Below are 18,596 nucleotides of genomic sequence, written 5' to 3' on the forward strand. Positions count from 1 at the left end.
TGCAATGGTTTTTTATACTTTGATTACTATGATGCATGTGTTGTGATACTACAAATGAAGTCCTCCACCCCTGGACATTTCCGCCCTCTGGTTTGGGGGTGTGATAGATTGGTATGAGAGCATTATTTTTAGTGAACTTAGTATATCAATCCATAAAAGATATACAAACTATAAATACGTTTGGGGCTGAGAGCTCTGACTAGAAGTATACTTTTAAAAATTTTAAGTAGTTTTATAAGAAGTATACTAACACTCATACATACAAGAACAGTATCACAGTTATAACAACTCAAAAGTAATTTGATGTTAGACATTGCAGTCAAACCTAAGCAGTTATGTAATCATCTGGGATTAATATAGCTTGATCAACTATATTGTTTTGAGATATGACCAACACATGTTTGGGAGTGATATTAGTGTTGCAACAAGTCTAAAACTTACCAACTACATATATACAGAAGAACTCTAGAACAAAACATAAATTTAAAATACTATAGGATTATTTTATGATACTATAGATACAATAGTTTAAACATTGATGTTTAATATTACATTCTTTAGGTTTTCATGCACTTCTCATGTCCTTATTTCTCGCACAAGACAACATGGTTGCATATAACTTACCAGGAGACCCCTACGACCAAGAAGATGTGGGTTGGATCGTGAATTTTGATGAAGAACCACTTGAAGTTAGTGATAGTGATTCTAGTGGTACAGATACAGAGCCTCAAATATATAATCCACCTCAAGCTGGACAACACCCTGTGGTAAGGCAAGATTTTCAATGACCTATACCAATATAGGGCGAACACTTGAACCACTAGAGTCAGCAACAAGGTCAGCGTCTACCTTACGAAATGGCAAGAGTCTATTATGACATCTCCACAGGAGGTTCAGCTAACAGGGCTCTTTTAATCATAGTACACCTCATAGCCCGTCAAACTGATCAAGCACAGATTTCGATCAATCGAATCTTGGAGGTTAATGCTATTGCATAGACCAACGTTGCTAATATTCTTCGTTTATATGAACTTTAGGACACTACCCAAAATCACACTGAAGCACTTCAAAGGCAAATGAATGATGCCCAAGAAGAGATATGGACACTAAAACAATATTAGGATACCCAAGAAAATTATTGGAAGCAAAAAGATGAGGCTGAATCTGGTAATCAGCGTAGTACTCGTCGTAGATAGTGTTTACACTACTTGTGATTCTCACTGTTGTAATTTCCTTATGTAAATTACATTGATATATCTTAGTTTCCAACAGTATGTAACAAAAATATATATGTATCAAATAACAAGTACTTTATTTCATTAGAAATCTGCATAATTTTCATAAAATTTCATAGTCTACAGATATGTTCTACTGTTATTTTTCATATTTTTTAGTATGACCGTGGAAAGTTAATTTTCAGTAGGTCGGTTTGATGTCAATATTTTCCTAATATTGTGGTATATTTAGACCTACATTAAGGTCAACTTTTCCAGACTATATGTACTTAATATACCAATACAATCGACATACATTTTCATACTCTTCGAAAAAGAACCACTCAAGTTCATATTATCTTTTTACAAGTTATACTTGTCATAGACTTCTATTATCAATTCTTTACAAGATTCATATTGAACTAAGTGTTTCAGTTTAGAGATATCGAATTCATGTTTATTCTTGATAACTAATTGTCATTTTCACATTTTAAATTTTATAGAAAAAGATGCTTCCATGGAGAAACTCAAGACATGTCAATGAAGCACCAACACCAACTCCTCAATTTGACGTTGCCGCGTTTCAGGCGATGGTCACTGCCATTGTTGCAGCTACTAGGTCACATAAAAACACCACTGGAACAAGTGGATCAGGGAATGGCACACACCCATTCAATTAGAGTGAAAATAATGGGCACCATTGGGAGTATACCTACAAAGAATTTTCAAAGTCCAAACCTAGGAATTTTAACGGGACTGGGGGAGTCATAGCATTAAGGCAATCGATCGAGAAAATAGAGGCAGTCTTCTAAATCTACTCCTGTCTGGAAAGGAGCAAGGATATATTCGTTGCTTGTACATTTGCTGATAAAACCCTAAATGGTCGAACGGCCATGTTAAGTCACTAAATCTAATAGTGGTTAACTCTACAAGTTGGGAGAACTGAAACCAATGTTGGTGCGGGAGTACTGCCCACGGGGTGAAATTCAGAAGCTTGAACAACAGTTTTCGGGTCATACTATGGTTGGTTCAAACATAACAACCTACACTAATAGGTTCAGCGACTTACCGGTCCTATGTCCGGATATGGTTGATCTGGAGAGCAAAGAGATTGAAAGATATATCCGGGGACTGTCACCTCAGATTCAGGAAAGTGTTATCGCTTCCAAGCCTGTTACCTTTGATAATGCTAAAGAGCTAGCACAATCACTTATTAGCCATGGAGCCCATCAAAACTCTATAGTTCCTGCTCCACAACAACCCAAAGGAAACAACAACAACAATAACAAGAAGAAGAAGAAGAAGAGAACCTGGATTAAAAGGAAGGGCCAATCTTTTCAGGAATCCTCAAAGAAGCAACAAATAGTGGCATTCGATGCTACTACTGTACCTACTGTTGTTCCTGATAACCCGACACCAGCTAAGCCTTATGCTGGTAGTCTCCCTAAATGCAACAAATGTAATTTCCACCACAACGGTAATTGCTGGGAAATGCGGTGTCAAAACTGCAACAAAAAAGGGCATATTGCCTGATTTTGTAAATCACCACCCTAACCGATTAATCAAGTACCTACCTATGGAGTAGGTCAAGCATGTTATGAATGTGGCAAAGTTAGGCATTTCAAAAGAGATTGTCCAAAATCTAGAAATGCTGGGGGATTTAGAAGGATTATGGTAATCGGTCACGAAGAGGCTGTGGCAGATGCTACGGTGGTCATAGGTACATTTCTTCTCAATAATATTTATGCATGCATTCGATTTCATTATGGTGCTAAGAAGAGCTTTGTGAGCAGTAATTTCAAACACCTACTAAAACAAAACTCTCAACCACCAAATGAAACCTTCACAATGGAAATGGCTAATGCGAAATCTGAATACACTAACAACATATACATAGGTTGTATGCTTAGCTTGAATTACTTTCCTTCCCAATAAACCTTATGTCGGTCTCTATCAAAAGTTTTGACGTCATTATTGGTATAGATTGGTTATGTTCTAACCATGCTGAAATCCTATGCTACAAAAGATCCGTACGCCAAAACATTCCGAACAATGAAACTCATATCATCTACGACGACAAACCCATATCAAACCTTCAAATCGTTTCTTGTATCAAGGCACAAAATCTTATTTGCAAGGAGTGTTGTACTTTCTTAGCTCATCTGGTATGGAATAAGAAAGAAGTGAAATACATCACCAGCATTCCTGAGGTCTCCAACTTTCCTAATATATTTCCCGAAGATCTTCCAGGAGTGCCACCCGAACGAAAAGTCGAATTCAAAATCGACTTCATCCTAGGGGCTACCACTGTATCCAAATCCCTTATCATCTTGCAACATCATAAATGCAGAAATTGTCCAACCAGCTAAATGAAAGGCTTCATAAGACAAAGCTTATCGCCATGGGGAGCACCGGTTTTGTTTATGAAGAAAAAGGATGGAACATTTTGTATGTGCATAGACTATCACGAGCTGAATAAACTCATTGTTAAGAATTATTATGCTCTACCTCGCATTGAAGATCTATTCGACCAACTTCAAGGTGCAAGCTACTTCTCCAAGATAGACTTGAGGTCCGGGTATCACCAGTTACGTATTTTGGAGGAGGATGTTCCAAAAACAGCATTTAGAATTCGTTATGGTCATTACGAGTTTGTAGTGATTCCTTTCAAATTGATGAATACACTTGTTGTCTTCATGGACCTAATGAACAGAGTGTGTGATACATACCTAGATAAAATCGTTACAGTCTTCATTGACAAAATCCTTATCTACTCAAGAAGCAAAGACGAGCATGGCCAACATCTACAAACCCTGAGAATATAGAAAGTGTATGCGAAGTTCTCGAAATGTGAATTTTGGATCAGAAAAGTAGAATTCCTTGGTAACGTGGTTAGTTCAGAGTGAATACACGTGGACCCTTCCAAAATCAATGCATTTGAGAACTGGTAAGCACCCAAAACACGTACAGAATTCTGACGATTCTTAGTTATTACTGAATACTATCGTAGATTTATCCATAACTTCTCCCAAATTGCTAAACCTCTTACCACCCTGACACAAAAGGGGGTAACTTTTAAGTGAGGAGAAAAGCAAGAGACAACTTTCCATACATTGAATTTAGCTTTGTGCAGTCCATTGATCTTGTTTCTACTTGAAGGGACAGAAGACTTTGTAGTGTACTGTGATGCTTCCAAGCAAGGGCTTGGATGTGTTCTTATGCAGTGAAGGAAGGTTATATCCTATGCCTCAAGACAAATCAAGACACATGAGGTGAACTACCCAACACATGACCATGAATTGGGAGCCGTGGTTTTTGCTTTGAAGATATGGAGACATTACGTATATTGCACAAAATGCACAATATTCAGGGACAATAAAATTCTTCAACATATCTTTCGTCCAGAGAGAGTTGAACATGAGGAAATGACGGTGGATGGAGCTACTGAATGATTACGAATATGAAATTCCTTATCACCCTGGTAAAGCCAATATAGTAGATGGCGTCCTTAGCAGAAAAGAATACTCGGGATGCCGAGTAAAGTCGTTGACCATGACAATCAATTCATATCTGTCCACACAAATCAAAGAAGCTCAACTCAAGGCCTTAAAACCTGAAAAAGTGGCAGGTGAAACAATGAGAGGAATGGATAAGAATTTTAAAGTCAGAAGTGATGTATTCTATTGTTTCATGAAGCGGATCTGGACACCAAAGTTAGATGGTTCTAGAGACGTGGTTATGAATAAAGCACACAAAATGTGATACTCCATGCATCTAGGTTCAGAAAAAATGTATTTGGACCTTAAGAAACTTTACTGGTGGCCTAACTTGAAGGTCGAGATTGCTATCTTTGTGGGCAAGTGCCTTGTGCAAAAGTCAATGTAGCATACCAGAAACCTTCACGTCTACTACAACAACCTGAAATCCCTGAATGGAAATGGGATTGGATTACGATGGATTTCAGAACTATGTTACCCAAGAGAATGGGTGGTTATCATACTATTTGGGTAATCGTTGGTAGATTGACCAAGTCCGCACACTTCTTGCTCATTAAAGAAACCGATAAGATGGAGAAGCTAACAAGAACATACATCAGAGAAATAGTTAGACTGCATGATGTGCCAATATCAATTATATATGACCGAGATGGTCGATTAACTTCTCATTTTTTTTTAATCTTTACTAAACTCTCTGGGTCCTAGGTTGGACATGAGTACAACCTACCATCCACAAATGGACGGAAAAAGTGAAAGGATGATTAAAACTCTAGAAGATATGTTGTGAGCCAGTGTGATAGAATTTGGGAAGGCATGTGATACTCATTTACCCCTTGTCGAGTTCTCTTACAATAATAGTTATCACACTAGCATAAAGACTGCTCCATTTGAAGCAGTATATGGCCTCAAGTGCATATCACCTTTGTGTTGGGCTAAAGTGGGTGATACGCAGTTACCTAGAGGTCAAATTCCAAACAATACTCTCACTAGTTTGGAAATTATTTGAGAAACTACGAAGAAAATCGTACAAATTCGGGAGCGACTAAAAGCTTCTAGAGATAGACATAAAAGCTATGCTGACAAAATGAGAAAACCCTTGGAGTTCCAGGTTGGTGACCGCGTATTGTTAGAAGCCTCACCCTGGAAGGGCACGATACACTTTGGAAAGTGTGAGAAACTGAAACCAATGTACATAGGACCATTCGAAATTCTTACTAGAATCAGTCCTGTAGCTTACAAACTTCGACTACCCCAAGAATTAAGTAACATTCATCCTACCTTCCACGTTTCGAACTTGAAAAAGTGTCTATCCGGAGAAACTCTTGTGATCCCACTAAAGGAGACCAAGTTAAACGAGAGCCTCAACTTTGTAGAAGAACCTGCAGAGATTCTAGACAGGGAGGTTACGAAAACCAAATAAAGCCATATCCCGATAGTGAAGGTTTGCTGAAATGCAAAACGGGGATCTGAATTCACTTAGGAGCGCGAGGATCAAATGCAAAACACATATCTACATCTTTTTCCCTAGTCCTTTTGTAATGTTATAGTCCTAATTTCGAGACGAAATTCTCTCTAATGGGGGGATAATGTAATAAACCGTTATTTGAAATCTATGTAATAGTATAGATCAATTTGTAATTCTTTTTAAAATAATAAAGAAAATTTTTTTGTATACTATGTACATTTAGATAATTAACCCTCAAAAATGAAGAGTTAACTAATCTTGATTGGGATGAACAAAGTGGTAGAGATTTTAACAAGGTTTCCAAAAATATAAAGAACACTAAAATCTGAGTTATAACGAAGAAATTATGACCATTCAAATATACGTGACAAAACCGGCAAAACACTGTTTAGTGTAAAAAGTGAGTTTTCAATAAATGATTTTTAGCGGACACAACCTGAACGAGAATTGAAGGTCTGTTCAATAATAGTACAATGGTAAAAAGAAAGACAAAAACGGATTCCAGATAAAGAAATTATCAATTTTTAACGGATATTTTTGTCCAGATCTGTTAAAAATAATAATATTAAAAATAAATTCAAAATTAGCCAACGAAGTCTAAACAAAAGTCTTAGAGGATAATTTCACCTACGCGTTCATATAAAGAACATCGAAAACAGATCTCGTATGTGAATGTTATGAACTTTAGAAGTATTGGGCACAAAAATAGAAAAATCTTGAAAACCAGGAAATTTTGCATGAATGGGAATTGGCCACGTTACCTCGCATGCGAGACCGACCCGTGTCCTCCTCGTGTGCTCCGCTGATTCGACTGAAGTTGCGGTCCAATGATAAGCCGACACGCCTTGCACCAATGGAGCAACCAAAATGAGACACGTGTGCAACCCAGGAGACCGACATCTGGCCTCCCCTTGCACCGAAGCTGACATATGTCTCCCCTTCGGATCCGGGACTTCGGCCCTATAAATGCATGCGAGATTCTACGCTTCCATTTCCAATTTTACACCACTTTCTCATATCTCACACACTTTTCACCCCCATAAACTCCCTTACAAACCACCGAAGCCCCGATATGATATACAACCCTCAATTAACATGCCGAGACGCCAGAAGTCAGCAAAAATAAGAGTCTTTCATTATCTAACCTGCCCTTGCAACACTTGATTTCCAACAATAAAGCCTTCTTTTTCCCGCAACAAAGTGTGTATGTGTCTGTGTGTGTGTGTGTGTATATATATATATATATATATATATATATATATATATATATATATATGAAGATTATTTCATTTAGTTTTAAATATCTTTTGTAACATGTCGAGCAAGGGATGGCATTCATGATCAGTTAATATCAATATAAAAAGTACATATGAATTATAATAGGTATAATTTATGATTCAAGAACACTAACCTACGAGTCAAGCATACTAGAGTACACTATTTTACAAAAATATGGGCTTTTACTAGTGTACAAGAACAATAATTTAATTCTAAACTAAGCAAGGGTATACAACTTTCAAGTATAATTAGAGTATATTAAACAAGGAAAAATACTATCAATAATTTATTTCAGAATGATTGGGTTATTATTATACACTTAATGTTTTTAAGAGACAACATGTTCAGGTTGTTTATTCATTTAAACAACATAGTTAAAGTCCTGATATTATAACCAGAATCTCTAGCCAGGGATCGAAACAAGTGTTTATAGATCAATATTCGGATTGACAAACCCACACTCTAGCTGGTGGTCATAGTATGGTTATAATAACTCATTAAAAAGATAATAACAACATATTAGTGTATAATTAACTAAACATGAGTGTATTTTCAAAGTACTAGGTTACAGAAATACAGTTAAACTATAGTTTACAATAACAATTCGTGAAGCCAGGCATACTCACTTTTACTGGATACAAATACAGAATAATGGTTTATAAATAAAATGGTTTTGTGGGAATAAAACTACTTTTCATATCCACCATAAAATATAGGATTTTTTTGAATAGTTTACATATTCAAAGAACAGAAAACATACTTTTTAACATAAATATTTATACACTCTCTCAACTTTATGTTGATACTCTCTTTTCAAATTACTTGTATTCTCAGGGAAATAATAAACAATTACTCCCCCAACTTTTTGAGAAGAAGGAGCCATTTTGAGTCATATCTTCTATATTTTGCTATAACTATTTTGGTATCAATATACAGTGATTGAACACATGTAATGGTTTTTTGTACTTTAATTACTATGATGCATGTGTTGTGATGCTACAAATGAAGTCCTCCACCCCCAAACAATTTCATCGTGTGGTTTGGGGGTATGACACAACTCCTCATGAAATCTCTTCTAGAACCTAGAAATGAAATGAACCTTCCATCCCATGACCACTAATATTGGAACCCCATGATGTGCTGCACCCTCACATAAATAAATATCATCCAATTTCTCCATAAACATGCTCTTCTAAATGAGGATAAAATTCACACTCTTAGTCAATCAGTCCACATGACCCAAATCGAATCCACTCCTTGCGTTTTCTATAGTAACTTCATGATGAAGCCCATTTTGATCTCTTCCTATTACTAAACCGGGATGCACAACGACTCCAATTTACCCTGATATTGTAGATGCTCGACCTTGACTTTCATGCAAGTCAAGAACCTCTCCACATACCACACCACATCTTTGTCGCACTTGGATGAATATAAAACATTGAATTGTATGCCTCCTCTATCATAACATGTCGTGTACCACCGAAACACGGCACCCAAACTCTCCGATGCAAGGTCAACAATCCTTATCTATCATAGTCAAAAGATGACCGCTGACCCACTATGCACACAATCTTCCGGTGCTACTCTTTCATAGTCTAAGCCAAAACCCCAAGAAACTACTCTAGCAGTGGGGAAATCTCTGCTATCCTCAAGCACAAATCCTAGATAGGAGTATCAACTGTCTTGTGCCTCAGATTATCAAGCACCACATTGGCCTTTACATGGTGATAAAGGAACTCACTATCAGAATCTTTCACCACATTGACCTACCTACGCTGCCTCGTGTTCAGATTCAACTGATCCATTACATATATCACAATCTTGTGATATGTGTAGATAGTACAAAAACCCACATACAAGTAATGATTCCAACTATCGAGGGTAAAAAGAACATCCCCAACTCCAAATTGTATGTAGGGTAGTTCACCTCATGAACTTTCAGTTGCCTTAAAGCATATGCAATCACATGACCCCGCTGCATGAGGACTGCATCCAAACTCGTGATCGTTGTATAACAACAAATCATAAAGTCATGAACACCCTCTGGCATGGTCAAAATCGATGCCTCAGACAATATATGTCTCAGACTCTCAAATGTCGCCTGATGCTCAGCCCTCCTATAGAAATTGATGGTCTTCTTCATCATTCGGTTCAAAGGAACCACTATCTTGGAGAAATCCTAGATGAATGTCTGATAGTAACCCACTAAACCTAAGAAACTCTGAATCTCATATGCAGACCTCGAAACCTCTCATTGAATCACAACCTTAATTTTGGACGAATTGACCAAAATACCATTCTGGTTGATAAGTCTTCCCAAAAACTGCACTCGTGCTACCAAAACTTATACATCGAGAACTTAGCATATAGAATATCCCTCCTCAATGTCTCCAAAACCTCATTTGGTTGCTCCTCATGCTTCTTCCTAGTCTTGGAGTAGACCTTAGTATCATCAACGATTACAATAACAAACCAATCAAACATGGCTCTATATATGCGACTCATGAGGTCCATCATCGTTGTCGGTGCATTAGTGAGCTCGAAAGGAATCACCACAAACTTGTAATAACCATAATGAGTCTTGAAAGCAATCTTCTACATGTGTTCCTCACTAACACTCATCACGTGATATCCTAATCACAGATAAATCTTGGAGAATCAAGATACACCTTGAAGCTGATCAAACAAATCATCAATCCTTGGAAGTGGGTAACAATTCATCACTCTCAGCTTGTTTAGCTCTTGATAATCGATGCACATCTGTTGAGAAGCATCCATCTTCTTCTCAAATTGAATCGGTGCTCCCCAAGGTCAACTACTCTGTGTTATAATTTACTTTCCTAATAGAACCTATAGAAGTGTAGACAATACCTGCCTCTCAGGTGGTGTTAGCTGATAGGGAGCCATGGATATCAGAGCCGAACCTGGAACCAAATCTCTCTGAAATTCAACTTGCCACTCTAAAGGCTCTCTTGGAAAGTCCTCAAGTAATACATTGGGATAATCCCACATGACTAGAATATCATCAACCCTCCTCTTTCCCTACTCCTGAATATCCAACACATAAGCCACAAAACCGGAACAACCATGCAATAGATGCTTCCTAGCTCTCATAGTTGAATAGAGAGGCGGTCCACAATGAGCACTGTCACCATGAATAACTAGCTCTCCCCCACTAGGGGTTCGATCTTGCGCCAACTAGTGCTCGCAGTCAATCATCACCCCATTAGGTCTCAACTGATCCATCCCTACGATGACCTTACTGTCGCATAAACAAATAGCAACCAAGTCGATTAGATACCTCTCTCGAAATAGTTCTAGAATACAACCCCGGTGGACAATCAACAATCTCACTAGATGATCATCAGCGATCTCTATGTATAGTGGATAATCAGTATCCCTAGGAGCATCACCAAATCTCTTATTGAGCACAAGAGATACGAATGATCGGGTGGCGCCCAAAATGAAACGAACCAAGGCCAAAACACCATTCACTAACAACATCCCAAAACAACAAAGATATTAAGCGTAAACAATAAAACAATAAATGTGATAGAGAGATGAAACATTGCAGTAACCACATATGGTACTGCACGAATCTCATCGGCTATCAGGTAGAAAGCTCGACTACTCACAATTGGAGCCTCCGCCTTGCCCTAGTGGCCGCCAGTGATCCTTAATGTTGGTGGGTAGAAGTTGCAACCACCCAACTGTCAAGCTCGGATAATTGGCCTACTTGTGGCCCCGAAAATTTCAATGGAAGTATAGTAGAACCGATACATGGGTGGTGGCAGTACAATCATTGTTATAGTGACTAGTCTTGTCGCACTTAGCATAGCAGCCTCGACCATGTTGGCCTCTCAATCATGAATCAAAAGTCTTGGGCTTCTTTGTTGAGGCCTCACATGTCTAAGCATCGACTAACTTCCTATTCCTCAAAAGCTCCAATTCAATCTCCCATTCACAGGCCCTTATTACCATGTTGTCTAGGGTCATGCACATGGACATGCTCACAAACTCATGGATCTCATCCTTCAATATGTCATGATACCTTGCATTCTTCATCTCCTCATTCGCCACTTATTCTGGAACCAAAAAAGCCATCTCTTGGAATATGGTAGTGTTCTCCGCCACAGTCCATGTAGTTTGACGAAGGTCCTAGAACTCTCTTGCCGATTCTTGAACCTTAATCACTGGTGAAAAATCAGACCTAAATATTATCAAAAAGTCATCCTAAGTCATCTTCTACATAACCTTGCAACCGAAGTAATAGTCCACCTCCCTTAGTTACCACCATACTAAAGTTAAACAATGCAGACCATCAAAAAACACTTGGAGAACTCTACAGTCTTCAATCCCCTTAGTATTATTTTGACTTCTCTTGCTTCGAGTCTGGATCATATGCTTTTAATACCACGGGCCCAATACTACATTCCACTCCTACAATGTATCCCGTTTTGGCTATTAAAAGTGCTATGCAGTTTTGCTTCTTACGTGACCAGCTAACCAATCTTCCTCACAAAATGCGACATCTACCACATGTGCTCTTACGATCAAGTTGAAGTCCAGCATAATTTGAGTCCAAATAATCTTGCAACAAGAAGCTTTCATTTCTAGGGTACCAAATTCCAAGGCTCTTGGTTCCTTTAATATATCAGAAAATTTGTTTCACTGGTAATAGAATCTAGCACATAGACATGTCAAGAACTTGATGTCAGGCCAACTTAAAGTGAGGGATAATAGTGATCTAATCATTCCCTATATTATATTCTGATCAACGGCTTTACCATATCAATCCGAGAAGATCTTGTGATCGAAGCCCATCAGAACGTTTACAAAGACAAAAGTGTTTATTGAATTTCTTTTGAAGAAGTTCGGAAATGTATTTCTCTTGCTGAATGAAGATTCTTTGATTTTTTTTTAATCAACATGCAATCGGAGAAACAAACTTAACTCGTGATTCATGCTCATTTGGAATCGGTTAACCATTAGTTTTACAAAGTCAGTAACCATTATCAGATTAGTTGACCCAAATAAAATGTCATCGGCATGTATTTGAACTAAAATGAGATGTTTCCTATTTATTATTTGGAACAAGTTCAGATTAAGAACTACTCTATGAATACTAGAATACTTTAGAAAACAAGAGTCTTTTACTAGGCATGAGGAGCTTGCTTCACGCCATACATTTCTGGAGTTTGTAGTAGTAGTTTGGATAGCTTAAATTTACAAACCTAGGAGGCTGTTAAAAATAGATTTCATAGTCAAGTTCTCCGTTGAGGAAGGCAAAGTTGACGTCCATATGGTAAATTTTGAAGGCCTTGTGAGCAACATAAGTGAGAAATATTTGAATGGCTTCAAGATGAGCAATAAGTTCAAAGGTCTCATCATAATCAAGACCTTCTATCTATGTGAAACATTTGGCCACTAATCTCGCTTTGTTTTGGATAATTACTCTTGTGTCATCAAGCTTGTTTTAGAAAACTAATTGAGTTTAAAAAATTGAGTGATCCTGAGGAGGAGGAGGAGGGACAGTAGTCTATACTTGATTTCGGTCGAAATTGGCTAACACTTCTTGCATGGCTATAATTCAATAAGAATATTTTATAACTTCTTTCAGGAATTTAGGTTCAACCATTAAAATGAATTATGAGAAGTGACACCCATTTTGAATATTAGTAGTAGAGCAAGTTTGAACTACGGCGTTTAGATTCCGAATAACTTGATTTGTAGGACGACCCGTAATCCAAATATGTAATCTCAAAAGTTCCTATGGAACTGAAGATATGGAGTCAAAAATGGAGTTTTGTTGCTCCCCCTAGATAGTTGGATTTTTAAGAGATGCCACTACTAAAGTTCTAAAACAGATATATCAGGATCATCTTTATTCGGAAAAGTCAAAGAAGTCAACATCAACTTCATTGTTTTTTGGAATTACATCAATTTCTGCAAATTGATCTGTTGCATCTTAATGACCATCAAAATTTGATTTGAGGGTTGGATTACTTTGTTTTCCTTGATGCACGAAAGAAGAGGTATTCTCCCCCTTAACACGAGATAGGAATACATCGGAAACAAATAGAGAAAATGTTTGGGTCGGACTTAATATGATTTAAGAGATAGGAAAATTTGGTGTTGTAGATGGTATTGGTTTATATTCCGATTCAAGAGTTGTTACTATAGGTCCAAACAAACTTTCAAAATCGACTTAGATGATCTGAGGATTCAGAGACCCAAAATTTGGAGCATCGGACTCCAAGATAAGTATTGTAACATGAGTTTCCTTTGTGGTTCGAATAAAATTAGCATCAAAGGTAATATCAAATCTTTCTTCAATCATATGGGACTGATGATCAAGAACCTGGTAACCTTTTGATTTGGTAGAGTATCCTAAAAAGATGTCATCATATGTGTTTTGGTCAAAAATTACACATGTACTAATCAACCAAATTAAATTAGAGGTTGTGATGTTCAGATTGTGTAAAAGCAAGTGCTAAAAGAAAGTGACACGATGGTTTACAAGGAAAGCACTTGATCCTTATTAGGATCTCTGGCATAAAACATTGGGAGGTGATATTGATCACCTGCCTTGATGATTTTATTGACATAAGAAAAAGATTACAGTCAGTTTTTAGTAAGAATAAATGTAGAAATTCGTAGAGTAAGCTCTAGCTAAGAATGTAAGTGTTGTGTGCGGATTACAAGTGTCAATTTATAGTCAAATCGAGCCAACAGGATGTTAGATATTTCCAGGATCCTCGTATGACCAACTTTGTGAACGCTACTTGACCAAGCATTCCAAGTCTTTAGAACTATTGACGTAATTCTTCGTTGAGAATTGGTCTTCCCTTGACTGTTTTTTTTTCACTTGTTAGTTATAGAAAAAATATTATTGTTATAAGTATTAATAAAAATAATAACGGCAATTAGTCGGGATCCTGATGCTGCTGAGGATCCTGGATATAGTAAGGATCTTGGCCCTAACAATTTCCCCTAAGTTATTCCTAAACATATATGGATTATCTTTGTAGATTTTAAAGGAATAACTTGAAGTAAACAATTAAAAGAAATTTAAATTTAGTCTTTAAGGGATAAGTCTTATCTTTTAGTGAGATAATGAGAAATGGTCAAATCATCTCCGTCGTCCTCTTCTAGCTATAAATGAGGGCTTTCAGTAATTCCTTTTTTTTAATTTTCCAAGTAACCATCATCTCGTTGTGAAGGTAATTCTTTTTTCCTATTGTTCATTCTTCCGTTGTTTTGATTTTCCTTGTCATGGCTAAGAAGATTAGTCGTTCTTCAGTTGCCATTGTTATTCCTTCCGAGAATGATTTTAACAATCAAGGAATTTTATCCTATGACGACGTTTGGTCTTTTGACAATGAAGACATGGAATTGTCGAAATCCATTGGGGCTTTCCCTTCTAATGTGGTTTTTCATCCTTTCGAGGCTACCGTTTAGCCTGATTTTGTGTCTCCTAGGTGGGTTTATTTTCCCAAATACCCATTTACTCTAGGTTTAACTTATCCATTTAGTGGTAGTGTTCATGATTTTTTCTGTGTACCCAAATCTCCTATATCAAAACTATGCATGTGGTTGGAGGATCCTTTTTGGATAGATCGCCTGAAGCAGTCCAAAATTATGGACATTGGATTACCTAAGTTGGCCTTCATCTATGATCTCTCTAATTTAGGTTCTTCTCGTTTCCTTTTAAGAGTTAAGATAAATAAACCCCATCTCATTCTGAAATCTAAACAAAACGATGGCACTTGGAAAGAAAAATATTTCTTTGTGAGGCGTGATTCAATTCTTGAGGGGGATTCCCTTCCATGATCATTGATTAAAAAGGGTAGGAAACAAATTTAGATATTAAGGATCCTTAAATGTACTTCCTTTATTTTGTTTGTTTTTATGCAATGATTAGATTTGCGGAGGTAATTCCTGCCACTAATGATTCTGAGGATAAGATATCCAAATTCCTCATACTTCCAGCAGTGGAAAGGTCATTCATGCTTGAATATTCTAGTCTTCAAGAGGGTTCCTCCACTACTGCTTCCATGGCCGTTGGTGAGATTATTTTTCTTGGATATGTTTTTGTTAGTGATGTAAGACAATTAACCTTTTGGCTGGGTTGATATGCAACCCATTCTTCTTTTGAATGACATGGTAGCATTTTCCTTTTACATTTCTCTCATGGTTTTTCTACAGGGTTGATTGTCTTCAAGTTTCTCTTTAAGCTTCATGAGTCTTTGAACCTTAGAACTTACTAGGGATAAATTCCAACTTAGGAGAGAACTTTGGTTCAATGTTGGGAATGTGATCCCTTACTAATGATGGTCGGTGAGGATCCTTATCGCCGTGGATCCTTAAAATAAGGATCTTGGATCCCGTAAAGGAAATTTCTCCTTCGGATAACCTATTTAGATTATAGACTTGGATAAAAATAGATAACATGTTAATGCTATATTCTAGGGAGGGTCCCCACTTGTTAAATAATTCATTGGAATGTTATAATTTGATCTCATTCTCTGGAAAAAATTCCCTACATATGATAACATGAGGATGTTATAGACCTTGTGTAATTTCTAGTGCAAAATCCCAATCTTTAGCAACATGAAAATGTTATAAACCTTAAGTAGTCATTGGGGTAAAATCCCGATAACATGAAAATTTTATATTTCTGGAGTAATTATTAGGGCATGATCCCAATTTTTGGATAACATGATAATGTTATAAACTGTAAGGATCTCAACTTGTGTTCAAAGATAAGAGGGTTGACGAGCCACTGAATCGTGAAATGATCCCCTTATCTATATCCCACATTTAGATATCATGCGTCCAAGCAAGGTGTATAAACCTTATTTTGTGTGAAAGAGGTAATTAGCTCTTTAAACTGTAAGAATGGATTAAGTACCCTTAAGCTTGGGAGATATGATCAGTCTTTAGCATGTGTTCATGGTAGTTTAGGGATTAAATTGTTAAATATAATGGAGTCTACCAAGTATTGGGATCTTTATGTGTCAAGAGTCTAATGCTTTAGGGTGTTTAAACTTGAGGATCTAGACGTTCCAGGATCTTCGATTGTGAGGATCCCGATATTTCAGGGTCATCACTTTTGAGGATCCTTAACTATATGTTTTTTTGCATTGAAAATGTTCGCTAAAGGTGGTCGTTAGTCTGGCTAACAGCCGTCTGATGCTTAAGTTAATAATGTATTTGAGGAGAGAATCAATAATTATAAAACTTTAAGGTAAAGAACATGTGTACCTTGGTTTTTTATGGATCATTCGATCCTACTACATGTAGTATGCTTTGAGTTGTATGGCATTCCAGGATCTTGGTAGAATGTCTCCTTTGAGTGTTGCTAACCAGTAGCTCCTTTCCCTGCTTTAGCATCTACAAGGTATAGTCCTTCCCATTTGGGAGCCAATTTTCTTGCACTATGATCCTTGGTATTTTGGAACGTTCTCCTTAATACCAAGTCCCCTATTTTGAGCCTTCTGACCCTTGTATTCCTATTGCAAGCCTTGGTGATTCTTTTTTGATGAGCAGCAATCCGTATTTTGGAGAGATCCATGAGCTCCTCAACAATGTCAAGATCATGTTCTACGATACAATCATTATTCTCTTGGTCTTGCATTATGTATCTTGTCGTTGGGATTACTACTTTTGTCCCAAACACCAAGGAATATGGGGTCTATCATGTGGTCACTTTGGAAGTGGTTCTATTTGCCTACAAGATGAAAGGAAGTTCTTATGCCCATTTTCCCTTCTTTTTGTCCAGCCTTTTCTTGAAATTAATGACTATGATTTTGTTTTTCGACTTCGTCGGTCCATTATCTTGGGGATGAACAGGAGTAGACATTATCATTGTGATCCCCCAGCTTGTGAAAAGAGTCTCTTGTTCTTTTGCTGATAAATTGGGATCCATTATCCCATATGAACTCATTCGGATCCCGAGTCTGATCATGATATTAGGTTTAATGAACGATACTGCCTCTCTGTCTCTTACCTGGGAAAAAGCTTTAGCTTTGATCCATTTGGAGAAGTAATCAGTCATCACCAACATAAAGACTTTTCCTCCTGGGGCTACAGGCAATATTCCTACAATATCCATCCCGCATTTCATAAATGGACATGGGGAGATAATAGGATGTAGAGGTTCTATTAGTTGATGCAGGATGTTGTTGTGTGTTTGGCAAGCATCACATTTTTTTAGCATGTAGGAAGGAGTCTTTCTTCTTGGTTGGTCAGTAGCATCCTGTTCTCAGTATTTTGGAGCATAAGGATCTGCCCCCAGGGTGATTGCCACAATCTCCTTCGTGTTTATTCTTTAAGACTTCTACAGCTTCAGGATCTTCCTAGCATATTAGGTATGGACCTACAATAGATTTTTTGTAAACTTTACCTTGGATTAACATGAATCATAAGACTCTCGTCCTGAATACTCTTTCACTTTTTTCACTTGTCGGGATTGTGCAAATATTAGAGATATTCTATAATAGGTTGGGTTCATGATAGAAAACTTCTCTGAGGATCCTGTTCATTGGGATCTCTTTGATAAGGGATCCTAGGGTTAGGATCTTCATTAGCTGATATGCTTTTCAGACAAATAGGATCTTCTGACTTGCTGGAGCGGGTTTCTACAGCTGGGATTATTATGTGAGTTACAGGAATCTTCGTCTCTGGTGGGATCTTAAGGGAGGATCCTAAATTAGCTACTGCATCTACTTCTGTGTTTTCCTCTCTTGGAACTTAGGTTAGGCTAAAGTTTTCGAAATTAGAAGGTAGTTTTTTGAGGATCTCTAGGTATAATGCTAATTTTTCACCTTTCACTACATAAGATCCATTGTAATAGTTGGTTAGTAATAAAGAATCAATAAATACCAGAAGATCCTTGATTTGAATATCCTTAGCTAATTATAGTCCCATGATGAGTGTTTTGTATTCTGCTTCGTTGTTAGTAGTGTAGAATTCACAACTAACTGTCTAGGGTATGATTTCCACCTGTGGCAACTTTAGTATCATCTCAAGACCTGCTACTTTCTAATTTAAAGCTCCATCTTTGAACATTGTCCATTTTCCCAGGTGTTCAACTTCTAGGAGTTTCTTGGCTTCCATGTCTACTTCGTTTTGTAG

The 18,596-nt window shown here is 37.3% G+C and overlaps 1 protein-coding gene across 1 annotated transcript; it reads right to left on the reverse strand.

Annotated features, from left to right (window-relative positions):
* Positions 1-17,211: 17,211 nt before the first annotated feature.
* Positions 17,212-17,574, reverse strand: LOC145035851 (uncharacterized). Its single transcript, XM_078984356.1, has one exon. The coding sequence runs from the start codon at positions 17,572-17,574 to the stop codon at positions 17,212-17,214; it is 363 nt and encodes a 120-aa protein (XP_078840482.1).
* Positions 17,575-18,596: the final 1,022 nt, after the last annotated feature.

Source organism: Lactuca saligna, chromosome 3 (assembly GCF_052625555.1).
Source record: "Lactuca saligna cultivar CGN05327 chromosome 3, ASM5262555v1, whole genome shotgun sequence".
Lineage (NCBI taxonomy): Eukaryota > Viridiplantae > Streptophyta > Magnoliopsida > Asterales > Asteraceae > Lactuca > Lactuca saligna.

Bases quoted from the DNA above. Each gene is read 5' to 3' on its own strand.
- LOC145035851 (XM_078984356.1), bottom strand. From the start codon at position 17,574: ATGGATATTGTAGGAATATTGCCTGTAGCCCCAGGAGGAAAAGTCTTT.